The sequence below is a fragment of the Barbus barbus genome (genome assembly GCF_936440315.1).
Source record: "Barbus barbus genome assembly, chromosome: 11".
In the NCBI taxonomy this organism is placed as follows: domain Eukaryota; kingdom Metazoa; phylum Chordata; class Actinopteri; order Cypriniformes; family Cyprinidae; genus Barbus; species Barbus barbus.
In genome coordinates, this window is record NC_136739.1 from 8,783,385 (window position 1) to 8,800,857 (window position 17,473).

The 17,473-nt window shown below is 43.8% G+C and overlaps 1 protein-coding gene across 1 annotated transcript in view; it reads left to right on the forward strand.

The window, feature by feature from the left end:
• LOC306876722 (cyclic AMP-dependent transcription factor ATF-2-like) overlaps positions 1–16,546 on the forward strand; it is a 26,018-nt gene extending 9,472 nt beyond the window's left edge. The window contains exons 4-7 of the mRNA XM_079428089.1: positions 166–333; positions 1,233–1,439; positions 9,469–9,574; positions 14,698–16,546. Coding sequence (XP_079284215.1) covers positions 166–333; positions 1,233–1,439; positions 9,469–9,574; positions 14,698–14,915 — 699 coding nt within the window. The 3' untranslated portion in view covers positions 14,916–16,546. The remainder of the gene's footprint in view (positions 1–165; positions 334–1,232; positions 1,440–9,468; positions 9,575–14,697) is intronic.
• The last annotated feature ends 927 nt before the right edge of the window (positions 16,547–17,473 follow it).

Sequence of the window (17,473 nt, forward strand, 5' to 3'; positions counted from 1 at the left end):
GGTGTTTTGAATGTGACATTTAGGACCTGTAAATGTGAAATTAGACACAAAGCAAGCAGAAAAATTAGGTATATTCTTCTTAAAACAATGTATTAAAGTCACCTAAGATGACAAGAAGTTAGTAATAGATGTTGACCTGACCTCTGACCTGTCTCTCACCTGCAGAAGCTGAAGGCGGCCCTCAGTCAGCAGATCCCTCAGGTAACCAACGGCGATGCAGGTGACATCCAGAGCAGCTCGGCCAGTGAGACTCCGCCCCCGGCCCCACCTCCAGCTGAGGAGCCACGCCCACAGTCACTACAGCAGCCGGCTACATCCACGACAGAAACGCCTGTATGTGTTAAACAGTGCTCTCTTGTATTAAATGTCTCTTACAAATGAGTAGGTATCATATAACTAACACAGAACAACAGGTTAACAATTAATGGTAATGTTATGTATTTTATATCATTTTAAAATTTCAAATTTAACAGTAATTAATGGATTATGAGCTAGTATGAATTAACAATTAAGAAAAGTACACTTCTGTTCAAACTTTTGGGTTTGGAGAGAGTTTTTGAAAGTTTTTTTGTGTTCACCAAGTGTGCATTTATTTGATCTAAGATACAATAAAGACAGCAATATATTTAGAAATATTACTACATTTTAAAATAACTATTTTCTATTTTAATATATGTTAAAATGTAATGTATTTCTGTGATCAAAGCTGAATTTTTAGCATCATTACTCCAGTCTTCAGTGTCACATGATCCTTCAAAAATCATTCTAATATGCTGATTTGCAGCTCACAATTTTTTTTTTTATGAAAACAGTTGCTCTACTTGATACTTGATTTTTTCTCAATTCTTTAACAGAAATGTATTTGAAATATAATTTTTTGTAAGTGTATAATTCCTGTCACTTTTGCATCCTTGCTGATTAAAAGCATTTTTTTTTCTTTTTAAATGGTAGTTTAGATGTATAAATTAACATTAATGTAGACTAACAAATGCTTTAAGAAATTGTTGCTCATTGTAAGGTCATGATAACTAGCTAATGCAGGTAAATGAATTCAACCTTATGGTAAAGTGGTACCAATAATAATCCAAATTGAAAAAAAAAAAAATTATCAACCGTAACACACATTTCCATGGTGCATTTAAGTCTAGTACGTTTTCTGTCTTCGTCATCCTTTGGCAGGTGCAACCCTTGATTTTAATTCTTGATTCGTGTTTGATTGTCGGCCTGTGTAGGTGTCTCCCGCCCCTCCGGCCCAGCACACCACCAGTACAGGTGGGCGGCGGCGGAGAACCACCAGCGAGGACCCAGATGAGAAGAGGCGGAAGTTTTTGGAAAGGAACAGAGCGGCTGCGTCTCGCTGCAGGCAAAAGAGGAAAGTCTGGGTGCAGAATCTGGAGAAAAAAGCGGAAGACTTGAGCAGCATGAACGGACAGCTACAGGTACACACACACATCTTTGAGTGTATTTCCGTGTGCATTGGAGAGCCAGACAAAGATGGTGATGAAGTCATTAATGTAAATTAAGAAGTGTGTTTGCATGACAGCCACGGCGTGATTGTTGGAGTCTCCTGCATCGATATGGCCCTGTCAATAAAGACGTTTCCTCCAGATGTCATCGGCACACAAGCGTGTCGTCTGTTCTGTCGGAGCATTTGTGAGCTGCCCTGGAACTCTCCCAGGGAAAGCCGTCTCTTTCTCAACCCCCGTTTTGTAGCAGGCAATTAGGATCCGCCACTGACAAGTTCGCAACAGTTCATGTAACCGTTGTCTCTGCTGATAACGGAGAGTGCGGCTCGGCGCCGGCACGTTCCAGACAATTTAATGAGATCTGCCACTGTTTATTTGCGCTGTCTTTTTTATTTGTCCGTTTAAACAAAGCGCAGTGGTTTGGTGACGGGGTGGGGGAAGGGCGATTAATTTGTGGGTTATGTGAAGGAATAAACTAACATGAAACAGATGGAGAAGCGAAGAAGGGTGCTGGGTGTAGAACAGAATGCTTGGGACTCTGAAAACGAGCGTGACAGTATGTTTCTTCGGAGAGAAGGTGTTTAATATGAGCGCATTTATCAGCGCTGATGGGGCTGGTTTAATTGTCCCTCTCTGCCCCGTTGGCCAAGCTGATCGGAGCGTAGAGCTCTAATGATGCTCAATTACGTTAACATCATCCTTAACTGACTTTTTAACGAGGTGTCAGGGTTTGCCGACCAGCGCACGGCAGCACTCGAGCCAAACATCCCCCTTGTGCTGTCTTTATGGATGCAGCCGGTCTGTGAAAACATTAAACACTTCAATGGCCTGATCTTACTGCCTCACCATCTCTCTGAAAACAGCACAAGGGACAGTTCATCAGATTTTAGACATTTCGTTGTTGAGAGTCAGAATGGGAGAACTGTACCTGAAGCCATATGTCAGTTTAGATGTTCATGTCATTGGAAGTTCACTGGTCATAATAACATCACTGTATACATTTCAATTATTAATACCTTGTAGCTAAATTCCAGCACGTTAAATGGTTCTTCCTTTCTTCGTTTGTATGAGATCTAGACATAGATGAATATTTTGGCCTATTACATGTTAATTAATGGAATTTTAAAAGGGTTATCGGATGCTAAATTCACTTTTACATAAATGTGTGTTGGCAGTGTGTGTACAAATCTACCCTATAATGATAAAAATCCACCCAGTGGTTTTTATTTAATCCCTAAAAATAATATCCCCTTTTTCAAATCGGGCCGTTTTCAGCTTCTTGTCTGTGTGACGTCACATGGACGAAGGCCGCTCTCACGATAGTTGATTGACAAGGCCGTCTTACCTTAGACCCCCCCCCCCCCCTTAGTGAGCTGTCATCAGTCCACCATTGTTTAGACGCCGGAGCATGGGTAGACAAGAATGTCTCCGATTAAGCAATTTAGGTGTTTTTTGTTGGATGTAATAATGAATATAGCAGTCGTCATTTACTCCCGAAATCTGAGCCACTGAAGACGCAGAGGATTAACGTTACTTTTGTTTTTGAAGGGAATGCGCCAATCCCCGGTCTACCTAAATGCGTTTGTTTATGTCCTTTCCTAATAACATGCTAGATAGCAAGTTTCGCAGCTAAAGTAAACAGTCTCTCAGAGCATGGCTCGTCACCCCACAGAAGAGAGGGGCGGTGTCAGCAGAGCTCATTAGCATTTAAAGCAACATGCAAAAAAAACGGGTTGATGTCTGCAGAGCTGATTTTAACAGGGTAAAAAGGGTGTTGTTTTTTTCACTACAATTGAGAAATTTTAACCAAAGTATGTTATAGACTTTTCATTAAGACCCAAAAGAATCATATCAGCTATGATCCAATGGAGATCCAATGACCCTTTAAGAATTTGTCTTTTTGGACAATTAAGAGATGTCTGTATCAGAGTGTGTTGCTTAATATTTTACAAGACAGCCACGTAGGAAATAATTTGCCTGGAACGACAGTCAAATTTAAGCTACATTTGTTACCACAAAATGACCGCAGTTAATCAGTCACGTTCCAGAAATATAGGCTATTTGCTAATATTTTGTTAATATTTATCTATCAGCCACTGGCCACACTGCGCTGGAGATATTGACATGGCAGTTAAACACCTTACCAGTCCACCCGTCTTGTTTTAGGATATTTAACAGCCCCTGAGCCTTATGAGTTATTTTGTAGTAACTAATAATAATAGCCTGTGGTCAAGCTGAGCTCCAGACAATTGGAGTCGTGGGTGCATTTTGTTAGAGAAGCAGACTCAGACAGATGGTTGGAATACAACAGGTGAATTTTATTGCAATCGGTGGAGTCAGCGGTTTGCTGTTGGAGGTGAGTAACAAGTTCAATGAACAGGTATACCAGTACGATGAGGGTGATAATGGACAGGGGAGACACTCGTGGATATCCTTGGAGACACAGACGATGGAGTAGAGCTGTGAAGAACACGCTGGAGATGAGACGGGGTAAGTAGGAGATCAAGGTAAGTACACAGGTTAGTAGCTGTAGTAGCATCAGTCCACTTCGAAAGGAAACGAGATCGGACAATGAGCTGGTGTGAGGTGTGTGCTTTTATGTGCAGGCTGATGAGGGAGCTGATGAAGTGCAGGTGTGAGCAATTAATACTCAGGTGAAGGAGTGCGTTGTGATTGGGAGGTGAATGAGCCTGGCTGATCTGTGACAGTACCCCCTCCTCCACGGCCTGCTCCTGAGGGCCGAGGACCCCGACGTCGTGGTGGTCTACCTCTTCCTCGGGGGGCAGGTCATTCAGGATGGGTTGAATGGAATTCCTCCAGAAGTGTTGGGTCCAGGATGTCGTCTTTGGGAAACCAAGACCATTCTTCCGGGCCATATCCTTCCCAATCCACTAAGTATTCCAGCTGACCACCATGGCGTCGGGAGTCCAAGATCTCCTTGACATTGTAGATGTACCGTCCACCAGAATCAAAGGAAGAGGGGGTTCCTCTGTCGGGCCAGGCTCTGTGGAGGTAGAAACAGGAGAGTGGTAAGGCTTGAGTAAAGAAATGTGGAAAGAAGGATGAATTCTGTACTGAGGAGGGAGTTGCAACTGGTAGGTGACCGGGTTGATCTGTTTGGTGATGGTGAGGGGGCCAACGTATCTGGGACTTAACTTCTTGCAGGGCAGACGCATACGGATGTCCCTTGTTGACAGCCAGACCTTCTGTCCAGGTTGGTAAGTGGGAGCTTCGGATCTTCAAAGGTCTGCTGTCATCTTACGCCTGCGCACTGCCTGCTGTAGATGATGGTGAGTGGCGTCCCAGATTCTCTCGCTCTCTCGGAACCAGTAGTCAATGGATGGGACATCGGATGGTTCTCCAGACCAGGGAAATAGAGGAGGCTGGTAACCGAGTACGCACTGGAAGGGAGTGAGTCCAGTGGATGGCTGGCGAAGAGAGTTCTGCGTTTACTCGACCCAGCCCAGGAACTGGTTCCAAGAGTTCTGGTGGCCATGGCAGAAGGTTCGGAGGAAGCGGCCAATTTCCTGGATCTTCCTCTCCGTCTGCCCGTTCGACTGGGGGTGGTATCCCGACGAAAGGCTCACGGCCACACCTTGGAGAGTGAAAAAGGCCTTCCATACCTTGGAGATAAATTGCGGTCCCCGATCAGAGACAATGTCTTCAGGGATCCCATAATAACGGAAGATGTGATTAAACATAAGCATAGCCGTCTCCATGGCTGTGGGCAGACCCTTGAGGGGTAACAGACGACAGGACCTGGAGAATCGATCAATGACAACGAAGACACAGGTATTACCATCAGAGGCCGGTAGATCAGTGATGAAATCAACTCCTAGGTGTGACCAAGGTCGGTTGGGAAGGGGAAGCGGGAGGAGTTTGCCCGCTGGCAAATGGCACAGTCCGAGCAGCCATGCACAAACCTTCTCACATCCCTGGCCATATTGGGCCATCAGAAGCGATCTTTCAGCAACGAGAGAGTGCCGTTGGCCCCAGGGTGGCCAGTGCCCAGAGATGTGTGCACAGAGTGAATGAGTGGAGTGCGTCGTGCTCTGGTGATGTATTGCAAGCCTGGTGGGCAGCCCGGCGGAGTAGGTGTGGAGACATTGGAGGGGGTGTCTGACTCGGGATTCCACCGGATGGGGCTGACGATGATTTCCTTTGGAATGATGGGTTCTGGTTCCTCGCAGACCTCTTCTGGGGAGTAGAGATGGGAGAGAGCATCCGCCCTCACATTCTTGGGACCGGGACGATAGGATATGGTAAAGTTGAAGCGGGTGAAAAACAGCGCCCACCGGGCCGGTTTTTCACCCACGGAGATTAAGTCTTTTAGCATCACGCAGATATTGAAGGTTTTTATGGTCTGTGAGGACGATGAATGGATGCTGTGCACCCTCCAACCAATGCCTCCATTCCTCCAAAGCCAGTTTGATGGCTAGAAGTTCTCTGTTGCCGATGTCGTAGTTTATCTCCGCTGGGCTGAGTTTGCGTGAGAAGGCGCATGGATGGAGTTTGGCTGGAGTCCCCTGCTGCTGAGACAAGACTGCTCCTACTCCAGAGGTAGAAGCGTCTACTTCTACTAGGAAGGGCTTCCCAGGATCGGGATGGATGAGGAGTGGAGCGCTGGTGAAGGCTTCCTTGAGGGTTTCGAAGGCTTCAGTGGCGGCAGGTGTCCAGGACAGAGACTTGGGCTTGTTCTTCAGGAGGTTGGTGAGTGGGCTGGTGATGATGCTGTAGTCATGTATGAATCTTCTATAGAAGTTGGAAAATTCTAGAAAGCGTTGGAGTTCCTTGATGGTAGAAGGAGTGGGCCAAGTCTTAATGGCTTCCACCTTCCTCTCGTCCATCCGGATGCCACTGCTATCGATGTAGTATCCAAGGAACTGCACTGAGGGTAGATGGAAGGAACATTTTTCTGCCTTGAGAAACAGTTGGAATTCCCTCAGGCGTTTCAGGACCTCCGCAACGTGGTGGCGATGTTTGGCCATGCTCCGGGAGTAGATGAGAATGTCATCAATGTAGACGAGGACGAATCGATGGAGAAACTCCCGGAGAACCTCATGCATGAAGTCTTGGAATACGGAGGGGGCGTTGACTAATCCATACGGCATCACCCGATACTCGTAGTGGCCAGTAGGGGTAATGAAGGCAGTCCTCCACTCGTCCCCCTCGCGTATCCGGATGAGGTTATACGCGCTGCGGAGGTCCAACTTGGAGAAGACGGTGGCTCCACGGAGATGTTCGAGTGCCGCTGGGACGAGAGGAAGAGGATAACAGAATTTGATGGTGATCTTATTGAGTGCCCGGTAATCGATACAAGGCCGCAAGCCTCCGTCCTTCTTGGCCACAAAGAAAAAGCTTGAAACAGCAGAGGACATTGAAGGGCAGATGTAACCTTGTTGAAGAGCCTCTTCAATATACTCCTCCATGGCCTTCTGTTCAGGAAGTGAGAGTGGGTAAATTCTTCCACGGGGATCCCGGTAACAGATCTATGGCGCAGTCCCATGGCCGGTGCGGAGGTAGCTGGGAGGCTCTCTCCGGCCAGAACACGTCGCTGAAGGGGGCGTAGCAAGCTGGAATATCAACTGACTGTTTCTCCTTTGGGCTCTCGATGGAGGTCGAGTTGATGGTCAGCGTCAGAGGGGAACAGTCAGGAAAGCATTTGTTGCCCCACTTCAGAACCTCACCAGTACTCCATAAGATGACGGGGTCATGTTACACGAACCAAGGGCGCCCAAGAATGATCTCAGCAGTGGATCCCTCCAGAACCAGGAGATGGATGGATTCCTCATGCAACTGACCAACTTGAAGGTGAATGGGGCCAGCACTGTATTTGATGTGTCTACGACTGAGGGGTTTTCCTGTTATCGACTGGACTTTGTAGGTGGGCTTGGTCGCTGTGATCGGGAGATTGAGTTGGCGGCAGAGGCTTCCGGAGATGAAATTCCCGGCTGATACGGAATCGAGGAGGGCATATACTGGAACACAGGCATTAGAGGCAGTAAGGATTACTATGGCAGTGAGGGGCTGCATATTAGCCACAACTGACTTTATAACACTCACCATCGGTCGAGGAGGACGAATTGGACATGTGGAGATTACATGCCCGCCAGCACCGCAGTACAAACACAGGCCTTGGGTCAGCCGCCTCTGCCGTTCAGTGGAAGAAAGACGGGTTAGGTCAACTTGCATGGGTTCGTGACCTGGTTCTGGAGTGCTGAGAGTCGCTGGGTGGCGAAGGAGTGCAGAGCTGGGAGAATTTTGGGATTCCAAGAAGCAAGACTGCATACGTTTGGCACACCTGATGGAGAGTTGGATGAATCTCTCCAAGCCGTGGGAGTCATCGTATTCAGAGAGCTGCAGCCGCACTCTTGGTTCCAGTTCCTGCCGATAGGTGGTAAGGACCGAGTGCTCATTCCAGCCACTGGCTGCTGCAAGGGTTCTGAATTGGAGAGCATAGTCAGTTATAGACAGAGATCCTTGACGAAGATGATACAATTGCTCTCCAACAGATGAAGCTCGGCCGGCTGGCCGAAAACATCTCTGAAATGTTCAATAAAACTGTTAGCAGATTGTGTCACAATACCGGATTGGGCCCAGATGGTCTAAGCCCACTGGAGCGCTCGTCCTGTAAGCAGGGAAATGATGAAAGCTATCTTGGCTCTGTCGGTAGCGTAGAGATGCGGCTGCATTTCTAGAGTGAGTGAGCATTGTAGGAGAAATCCGTTGCACTCCTCCGCCACACCAGAGAAGGGCGCCGGTTTGGCCATGGGACTGGCAATCACATACGGTGTTGAAAAGGTGGTGTCGGAGTTGTTGTGGGGTTGCAGCGAACTCGCCGAAGATTATCCACGAGTTCCTGGAATGGATCGGGCTGACTCATCCTGCCGTATCCCTCGGTTTTGGTCCAATCTTCTGTTAGAGAAGCAGACTCAGACAGATGGTTGGAATGCAACAGGTGAGTTTTATTGCAGTCGGTGGAGTCAGCGGTTTGCTGATGGAGGTGAGTAACAAGTTCAATGAACAGGTATAGCAGTACAATGAGGGTGATAATGGAATATCCTTTGCTTTCACAGGAACTCGTGGATAGGGGAGATGGAGCACACACCTCACAATCCTGGACAGGGGAGACACACTCGTGGAGATCCTTGGAGACACAGACGATGGAGTAGAGCTGTGAAGAACACGCCGGAGATGAGAAGGGGTAAGTAGGAGATCAAGGTAAGTACACAGGTTAGTAGCTGTAGTAGCATCAGTCCACTTCGAAAGGAAACGAGATCGGACAATGAGCTGGTGTGAGGTGTGTACTTTTATGTGCAGGCTGATGAGGGAGCTGATGAAGTGCAGGTGTGTGCAATTAATACTCAGGTGAAGGAGTGCGTTGTGATTGGGAGGTGAATGAGCCTGAATGATCTGTGACACATTTTGATGTTATGTGGAATACAGAAAGAAGAGAAGGAGGGAGGGAGGCCGACTTTGTGATCGTAATGGAAGATGGCAGTTTGTGGTGAAGACTGCCATAGTGTTTTAGCAGCTGCGTTTAAATCTGCTTCTCCTCTGCACACCGTACTAGCACTGCCAAGATAAAACAGATGGAAAGAAATAAACTGGCTAGCGTTTACACTGCTACATTAAACATCGGCCGTGTTTCTGAGGAACAGAGAAAGCTTTTAAATCTGTGCCCTTTTTTCGCACCCGTTCGGCGCTCTGTAAATCCTGTTAAAGTCACCTTCGCTTTTAAACAGCCTGTCTTTAGCACATGCAGAACAGCACAGCCCCATGGGAGTCCTAACGGCAGACGAGAGTAAATCTCACCAGAATGGGCGACAGTGTTTCGCTGACGGAGGGGAGCGCTCTCTCTGTGTTTCTCTCTCCTGGGACTCTGCCATTAAGCAGCTATAATTGTGTCCCAAAAAAGCTTAAATGAAGAAGAGCTAATGATCTTTTTCTGTTGATTCCTCTCTGATCTTGACGGGTAACGTGCTGCTTTCTCTCTGTGCAGAGTGAGGTGACTTTTCTGCGTAGTGAGGTGGCCCAGCTGAAGCAGCTTTTACTGGCTCATAAAGACTGTCCCGTGACGCTCCTACAGAAGAAATCAGGAAACCACCGTGAGTGACCTCAGCAATTCACACTGTCAGACATATCAGCTTGCTTCGTCATCAGACTCCAGTGCTCTCGATTTAAGATTTAGCACTTATGAATCACAACAGCCATAAAAATCTGTTGTTTTAGTTTGATGATATTATTGAAAAACATATTGATTCTGCTCTCTTAACCCTGCAAAGCCTTAACATATTTAATAATAGTCAGAATTTGGGGAAAATGTTTGAGTGCCATATTTGATACATCCGACTCTTATGGCTAATATAGAATGATGTAATAAGTATATGGAGCTCATACTGACAGAGAAAAAGCACATTATTTTTATTCAGAGGTCCAAACTGAGTAAATTGGTGCAGATGTTGTTGTTTATATGACCAAAAAGTAAGATGGCATTCTGATAACTTGTAATATAAATAATTGAGATCTGTATAATAGTACAGCAGACTACTTGCAAAAGATGCATATAAATTTTAGTTGTCACTCTGTATCTCACAATTATACAGCGTATTTTAGAAAGTTGATAATTAAATGCTTATTTTTAGGATCAACGATTTGTAGTTTTTATTATAATGGAATACAATGATTATCGAGAGATAAACAAATAAATGGTCCTCAAAATCCTGTTGGATCATATTTGATGCTCATATTTTAACATGATTTTTCTAAAAAAAAAAATTGCTGGATAATCAAATTAAACCTAACTGTTCATCTTGAAATATTATTTACTATAAAAATGTTTCTTAAGTTTACTTTCTAAAATAAACAGTAAACAGACAAATAGACCCAGAGGGGGATATTTTTACAATTATACTGTAAGACCTTTTAGTATTGTAGTATAAACTATCAATCAGACAACAGAAGACATGTAGAAGATGCAGCAAATGATTGCAGTCTAAATTCACAAATCACATTTTTGGCAATTTCTTTCCAAGTGGTTCACTATAAGGAAACACACTGCCATTGCTGCTCCCAAAGATCAATCTTGTCAAGTGAAACGGAGATTGGAACGGGGCCAGAAAGGACCACGAGTTGGGATTTGATGTTATTGTTGGCTATAATCATGAGTACACGATTTATAATAAATCATTCCTTCAGAAAGATTCAGAAATTGTAGTTACTGGTTTGTGTTACTGGTTTCACTGAACTGACTCCGTAATTCGATCACAGCAGTTTCTGAATCAGAATATTACTAATGAAAATGTGTAAATGGACCACTACTAGGGTACTGGGGCAGTGTTTCCCAACCCTACTCCCAGACAAACCTGATTCATCTCATTAGTAGAGACACCAAGACTGGACATGGATGGCTAGGGTAAGGGTGAAATACAAAATGTGTACTGTTATCTTCAAAAACAGGGTTAAGAAAGACTGTTCTAGGTGGTTGCTTACTGGCATAAGTCAAAAGATCCTGTTATTTCATTCACAATGCCTTAATCTCAGTTGGCAATGATTTTCTAAATTTTGCTCAGGGTTCAAAACCAGATCTAATCTCCCCGAATGCTTTTCTCTTCTTTCTTAGAAAATGAACACACATCTCTGGACTGACAGAGAGAGAACCCATCTGCTTAATGGGTTCTAAAGTTAATGGCTTCATTTTTTCCAAATTTGTTTTGTTGGTTTTTGACGAGAACAGATGAGCGGTATTCCTAATGAGTGTTCAGTTGGGTTTTTGATGAAATGTGAAGTGGAATATGAACTAGCCCTGAGTGTGAAATAACAGATTCATCTCGTCCCATTATTACTGCAGAACGCCGAGGACTCATATATTTGCACAACAGCGATGTTCCCTAAGAAAATGATCCCCGCTGTATATGGCGCTGTCCTCTTTAAGATGAGTGATAAAGAGTCATTCAGAAACCGAGGGCTGCTTTTGTTACACGTGCGTCTACAGCCGTTACGCTTTAATGACACCTACTGAAATGTGCAGATCTGCGGCTTGTCTGCCATATGCAGCCACTTCATATCAATTAACTGTTGTCACAGGGACGGAGAAGCGGTTGTGGAAGAGATTGCATGTGCCGGCAGCTCTTCTACAACACTAAAACTTAACGGCCGCCCACGCCGCTCCGCTGGTGCGTAAGCACTTTTTGTACATAACTTTGATATCACACCATGTCCGATACGTTGCTGGCTTTGTGTGTGCATGTGTCTGGCTCATTTTGTAACCCGAGGCTGACTTGTATTGACAATGATTGCTTCCAAAATGAGTGTATTATAGCGGAGAGCCTGACAGAAGCGCTGTTTCGTGACTGGCATACGCCGCTGCAGCCGTGCAGTTCATTATGCGCCGGCATTGTTAAGCAGCTTGACTGACAGGTCTCATGCATATTATGAGCGGGATGGCTGTCGGGTGAGATTGGGTTGTCAGGGAGCGGTTCATTTGGTCGGTCTTGGCGAGGTAGAGGAGGGTACAGAGATGATCGAAACCATTCCTCAATCCTGTTTATGCTGCCAATGTCACCCAACTCCGTGAGGGGTCATATATTAGTCACATGTGCAAATGAGACTCGCAGAAGAGTGCCATTCCGTCTTTGTAAACAACGCCAGTTTGTGCCACATTCATCGCATGACGGAGAAGCCACAGATGGTCATCACCTGTCAAAGAACGGTCTTAATGCGGTGAAAAAGTGCAGATGTCAGTGCGGGTTTCATTCGGTCACCTGAGCGCTCCCGTCTTGTTTGCTTCATTACATTCTGTTATGCCTGAAATATATGAAAATCGCATTGTACCTGGTTGGGACAGGTGTAAAACATGGCTGACGTGAGCCTGCTTGGCAAAGCATTTTCGTTTGTGATTGCGTACTTAAGTAAAGTATGTTTCTGGCCTTAATCTCTCTGCCCTGGTAGCAGGTGGGGGAAAATTACCCAGGCTGCCCTGCAAACAGGACAGGCCATGCCTCCATTTAGCATTGCACAAGCCCCATCTGCTCACAGCGGAGATGATCCGAGAGCAGTCTCCAGAGCATGCAATGCTGTGTATGATAATATATCACTCCCTTTCCTGCTTAATACCATTAGGAGTAATTACAGATGCCTGAACATGGAGCCGAAGAGAAGAGAAAACCCAGTTATGATTTCTGAGCTCGACCTTACATGCACGGAGCAGGCGAGGTTTGCAAGTTACCAGATCGGAGCCCGGTCAATTCAGAAGCGCGCACACAATCAACTATCCTCACATTAATTACCAAGTGCCATTTCAGCCTTGCTTGCTTCATTAGCTATATTAATTATCATGGTAGTCTGCATTTCGGTGCGAGTCAGAGCGAGAGCGAGCCTTTTTTCATTCGCTTCCTCATCAGGAGCCAATTAATTCAATGCAACTGTAGAACAGCTGGTGGCATTTGGACCGCGCATCTCTGCCGCTCTCCTGTGTGTGTATCATTAAAATCAGGTGCAGTAATTATCTGTCGCTGCAGTAGTTGGCAAGAAAGAGAGGGGATCGGAGGGAGGGGTGCGCGAGTTTGGCCGCACGCTACAGCCTCTAATATACCCTGATGATGTTGGTTTAAAATGACATTGTAACTTTAATTAAAGGTTACATAGCAAGCACAGGGATTAATAAAAGACAAAGCATTGGACTGGCAAAGTCTTTAATCGCAATCATGCCAGCAACTCATCCGGTGCGAAAGAACTTCAGATGTTCGCGGGGTCAGAATCGAGCTTTCTCGCTCACCTTCGCTCAGGGGGGTCAGATGTGGCTGTTTAGCATAGACAGTTTGTGCCTGACGGTAGATGTCAGCACTACAGCTCAAGAGTCATCAGTCACATGGTGATTACAGGTCAGGTGATTCTTAAGCAAAGATGGCATCGCACTTTCAGTTGGCATGTGCCAGCTGAGCAACTGTTATTGACATAAATAGAACATTAACAGTTAGCTTTAGTTCTAACAATTTCAACTTTGAACCCCTTTTGTTGCTAACTAGGGTTGTTATGATATCAGTTTTTACTACATGATTATCGTGGCCAAAATAATTCACCATGGGCTTACCGCGGTAATTAGTGTTATTATCAATGTTACACAGTTTAAATATATCAAAACAAGGGAACAAATACCTCAAATTATTGCACTTTATGTAAATTGGTATGTCTTTTTCAGTAATTCTTATTTTTATTCATTTCATAATATTTTGTTATGGTGTTAAGTTTTTTTTTTTTTCAACTGGAGCAGTGCTTCAAATTTTGTTGTATGCCGTGCATACAATGACAATAAAGGCTTTCAGAACAATTAGCACAACATGGCCACAATTTAATAAAAAGTCATGTGTGGGGTCTTAAGATGTCACCTGTCTTGTTTTGTTTATAAGGGGGAGGGGAAGTCGTGGCCTAATGGTTAGAGAGTCGGACTCATAATCCAAAGGTTGCGGGTTTGAGTCCCCGGCCGGCAGGAATTGTAGGTGGGGGGTGGTGAATGTCCAGCGCTCTCTCCACCCTCGATACCACGACTGAGGTGCCCTTGAGCAAGGCACCGAACCCCCAACTGCTCCCCGGGCGCTGCAGCATAAATGGCTGCCCACTGCTCCGGGTGTGTGTTCACGGTGTGTGTGTGTTCACTGCTGTGTGTGTGCACGTTGGATGGGTTAAATGCAGAGCACGAATTCTGAGTATGGGTCACCATACTTGGCTGAATGTCACTTCACTCACTCACATAAGTTCTATAAGTTCTATAAGTTAGTTTGTCGTTGTACTGTATTATTATTGTTGTGTTGTGTTTTCAAGCGTTCGTTTTGTTCAAAGAAAGGGATAGATGGATTAAAGCGCTATAGATCCTGAGGGTCAAATTTCCTCATTGTGGCATCTCTAATTCACAATAACAGTATTATTGCTGTGACTTTAGAAATTTTACCAAAAATCAATAAATAAATAAACACATCATTAGCAAGAGGAAGGGGAAGTTATTTTGAGCAAAGATTTAGAGGACACATGAATAAAAACAATTGTGCATGGATAAATCATTTATAATAAATACTGCAATATTCCATTAAAGAAAATAATTAGTAATTTGTTGAATTGTCAAGTTCATGTTGATTTACCCCAACACTACTTTAGACAATAATTAAATAGACTGCATGGTATGTGAAAGCGTTGTAGAGCTGCTAATGTCTGTCGTCTCGGTGGCTGTGTGTTTCAGAGCTGGATAAGGAGGAGAGCAGCGGGGAGATGTCCGTTGCCAGCAGCCCACAGAACGAGGCCATCCAGCACAGCTCCATCAGCACATCCAACGGCGTCAGCTCATCCACAGCAGCCACAGCGGCCCTCGCATCCAGGCCCGCTCTGGGGCCCGCCGCAAACCACAGCACAGAGGAGGAAGACACCTCTTCCTCTCACGCCCAGTCTTCAGGAAGCTGATCAGGCCTCTGATTGGTCGCTTTGATTCCTGGCAGCCATGTTGAAATGAGGGGGACGAGAGATGAGAGATCCCTGGAGCACTCTGGTCTCGTCTCTCCTCTGTTTTCATTTGAGCTCTTTTCAATCCAGCGCATTTTTACAAAGAGTTGTGAGTACAGTAGTCGGGGAAGGCACTTGAAAGGTTATGCAGACATTGTACTGATTGTTTTTCCATTTGTGGTGGTGTATTTATTGAGGATCGAGACGGAACGGCTCACGACAGTCCAAATGTCTCCAGATTCATTGCAAGAGGAAACAGACTTACTCTCAGAGGCTTAAATATGGAAGAATTGGCCACTTTATAATTTATTCGCCTTTTATATTTTGCAAATGAAGGGAGTGAAAGGTGTGTGTTTTTTTAAGCGATCATTGTTTTAAGTGCTTGACGCAAGCAGTTCCAGCACATTTTTAGGAGTAGCTTTAAAACAAATCTGATCGTCAGTCTTCTAGAAATAGTGAGGTGTTGTTGTGTGAATGTTTCATATGGATCCTGGCATGCTAAAGGAAGATTTTCTGACGTGAATGATTGTTCATTGGGCAGTGATTGTAGGAGTACATTATTCACCATGCTGACTTTTCAAATGCTTACTTCGATATGTGCCATTTATTTGGGTGCAGGTTATTGAAATTACAACATTAACAGTACAATAACAAATCTTTTACAGTTTAATTACAATGAAGTTTTAGGTGAATTAGTGAAATAGACTTGCCTGAGAGCTTTTCGTGGACTTATTTTGATAAGAACCTTAATGCTTTTTTATAAGTGATTTTTTCTGCTTAACTTACAAAAGTGGCAGACTTTGTATTTGTGGTGTCTGACTCTTAGAAACATTGAGAAAAGTTCATTAGTTGATTCACTTTGGTTGTCTTTCTGATTACAGTGTAATTGCATTGTATATGCCATTATGATGAAATCATTGTATGTGATCTCTACTGGTACTATGTTTGTCTTAGGATCATCATGACAAAAAAAAAATCACCTGAACAAACCTTTAAATAAGGATTTCTCTGGACAACCTGTGGAACTGTTTTCAGCAATTCTGTCTTTAGCATTAAACTCGACAAAACTGAACAGGAACTGGAGCTGCTCTTCAAAACAAACAACGACGGATATAAACTCTACTGTCTTTTTAAGTTCTACCATTATGTTGCGCTTAGTGACAATTACTAAGCAAGATAGATGAAGTCTTTCATTATCATCCTCTTCTCTCTTTAAAATCTATTGGCTTACTACTGTGTAGTTCTACAAGACTTTGCTGCATTTCGTTCTGCTTTTAAGTCAACTTGATTTTGGTTTCAAAGGTAAATTTGTATGACAGTTGTTCTGTGCTTTACCTGCATGACTGATTCTCTAAGAGAATTAGACCAGTGTTTCAACCATGTCTCTGTTGCAGTTGAACATCTTGTTACTCTTAGATTTTCAGCCAGGAAATGGCAGCTTTACAATGAGGGTTTTCTTCTTATTTACTAGGTCCACTTTGGAAAAAGGATGTGATGATTATTGTGTTGGCGGTCAACTTGTAACTTGTGAAAGTTATGTATAAATTATAATAAATTAATAAAATGTTGTAATAAATCTTTTAATAGCTATTTAAAGCATCAGTCATTCTGTATATTTTGTCATTGGATAAAACTATTATGTTTTTTAATTGTCTTGGATCTCTTAGTTGAATGATATTTTGCTTTGTAGTTTCTGCCATCTAGTGGAGAATCCTGGAAAATTCAACTCTACGTATTGTCACAGCTTTGCCAAAACATTTGGATGAGCTGTTGATTTGCTGGTAAGTTTTTTTGTGGGCAGTCTGCTTGTTCATTTCTGGATACGTGTTTGAAAGGAAAAGGAATATAATCCCTGTGATTATGACCATTCCTAAACCGTATGACCGCTTGATCTTCTCATTCTTCAAAATACAGTAAATAAAAAAAGTAATATTAAATGCACAACAGTGGGTGTAGAAACTGAATGTTGGCCTATTTAATACTAATCAATCAAATATATATTAACAGCAATGCTGGCAAGATATGCCCTACAATTCTTAAATACACATAACGTCATAATCATTAAAAAAAACGACTTAGTATGGTTAGTTATTAGCTCTTTTTTCAGCAATTAACTCAACATGCTGAAATTGTCTTGGTAAGCCGATTTTGAGATATTGCCCTGTCACCTTACTTTACTAGCAAGTTTGCAACCAACTAACAGACATTTAGGCCTATATGAGTGCTTATGTCTTAATGACTAAATACACATTTCATGTCAGTTTCCTTTATTTTGAGCTTTTTTAAACTTAAGTTAACTTCTTTGGCAGTGCAATTGGCTAATAATTTATTCGTTTTCATTTGAGTAATATTCGCTTATGTTCCCAGAAGTTACAAGATTTGGTAATATAGAATTTGGTGCGGTTTATTATGGTTAAGCATCAAGGTGAGTTTTGAACTGAATGGGTTAAAGAAATCGAGTCAGAAGAGCGATTCGTCAAGTCAGACATTCTTGTGGCCTGCACCCTGCTGTTTGATAA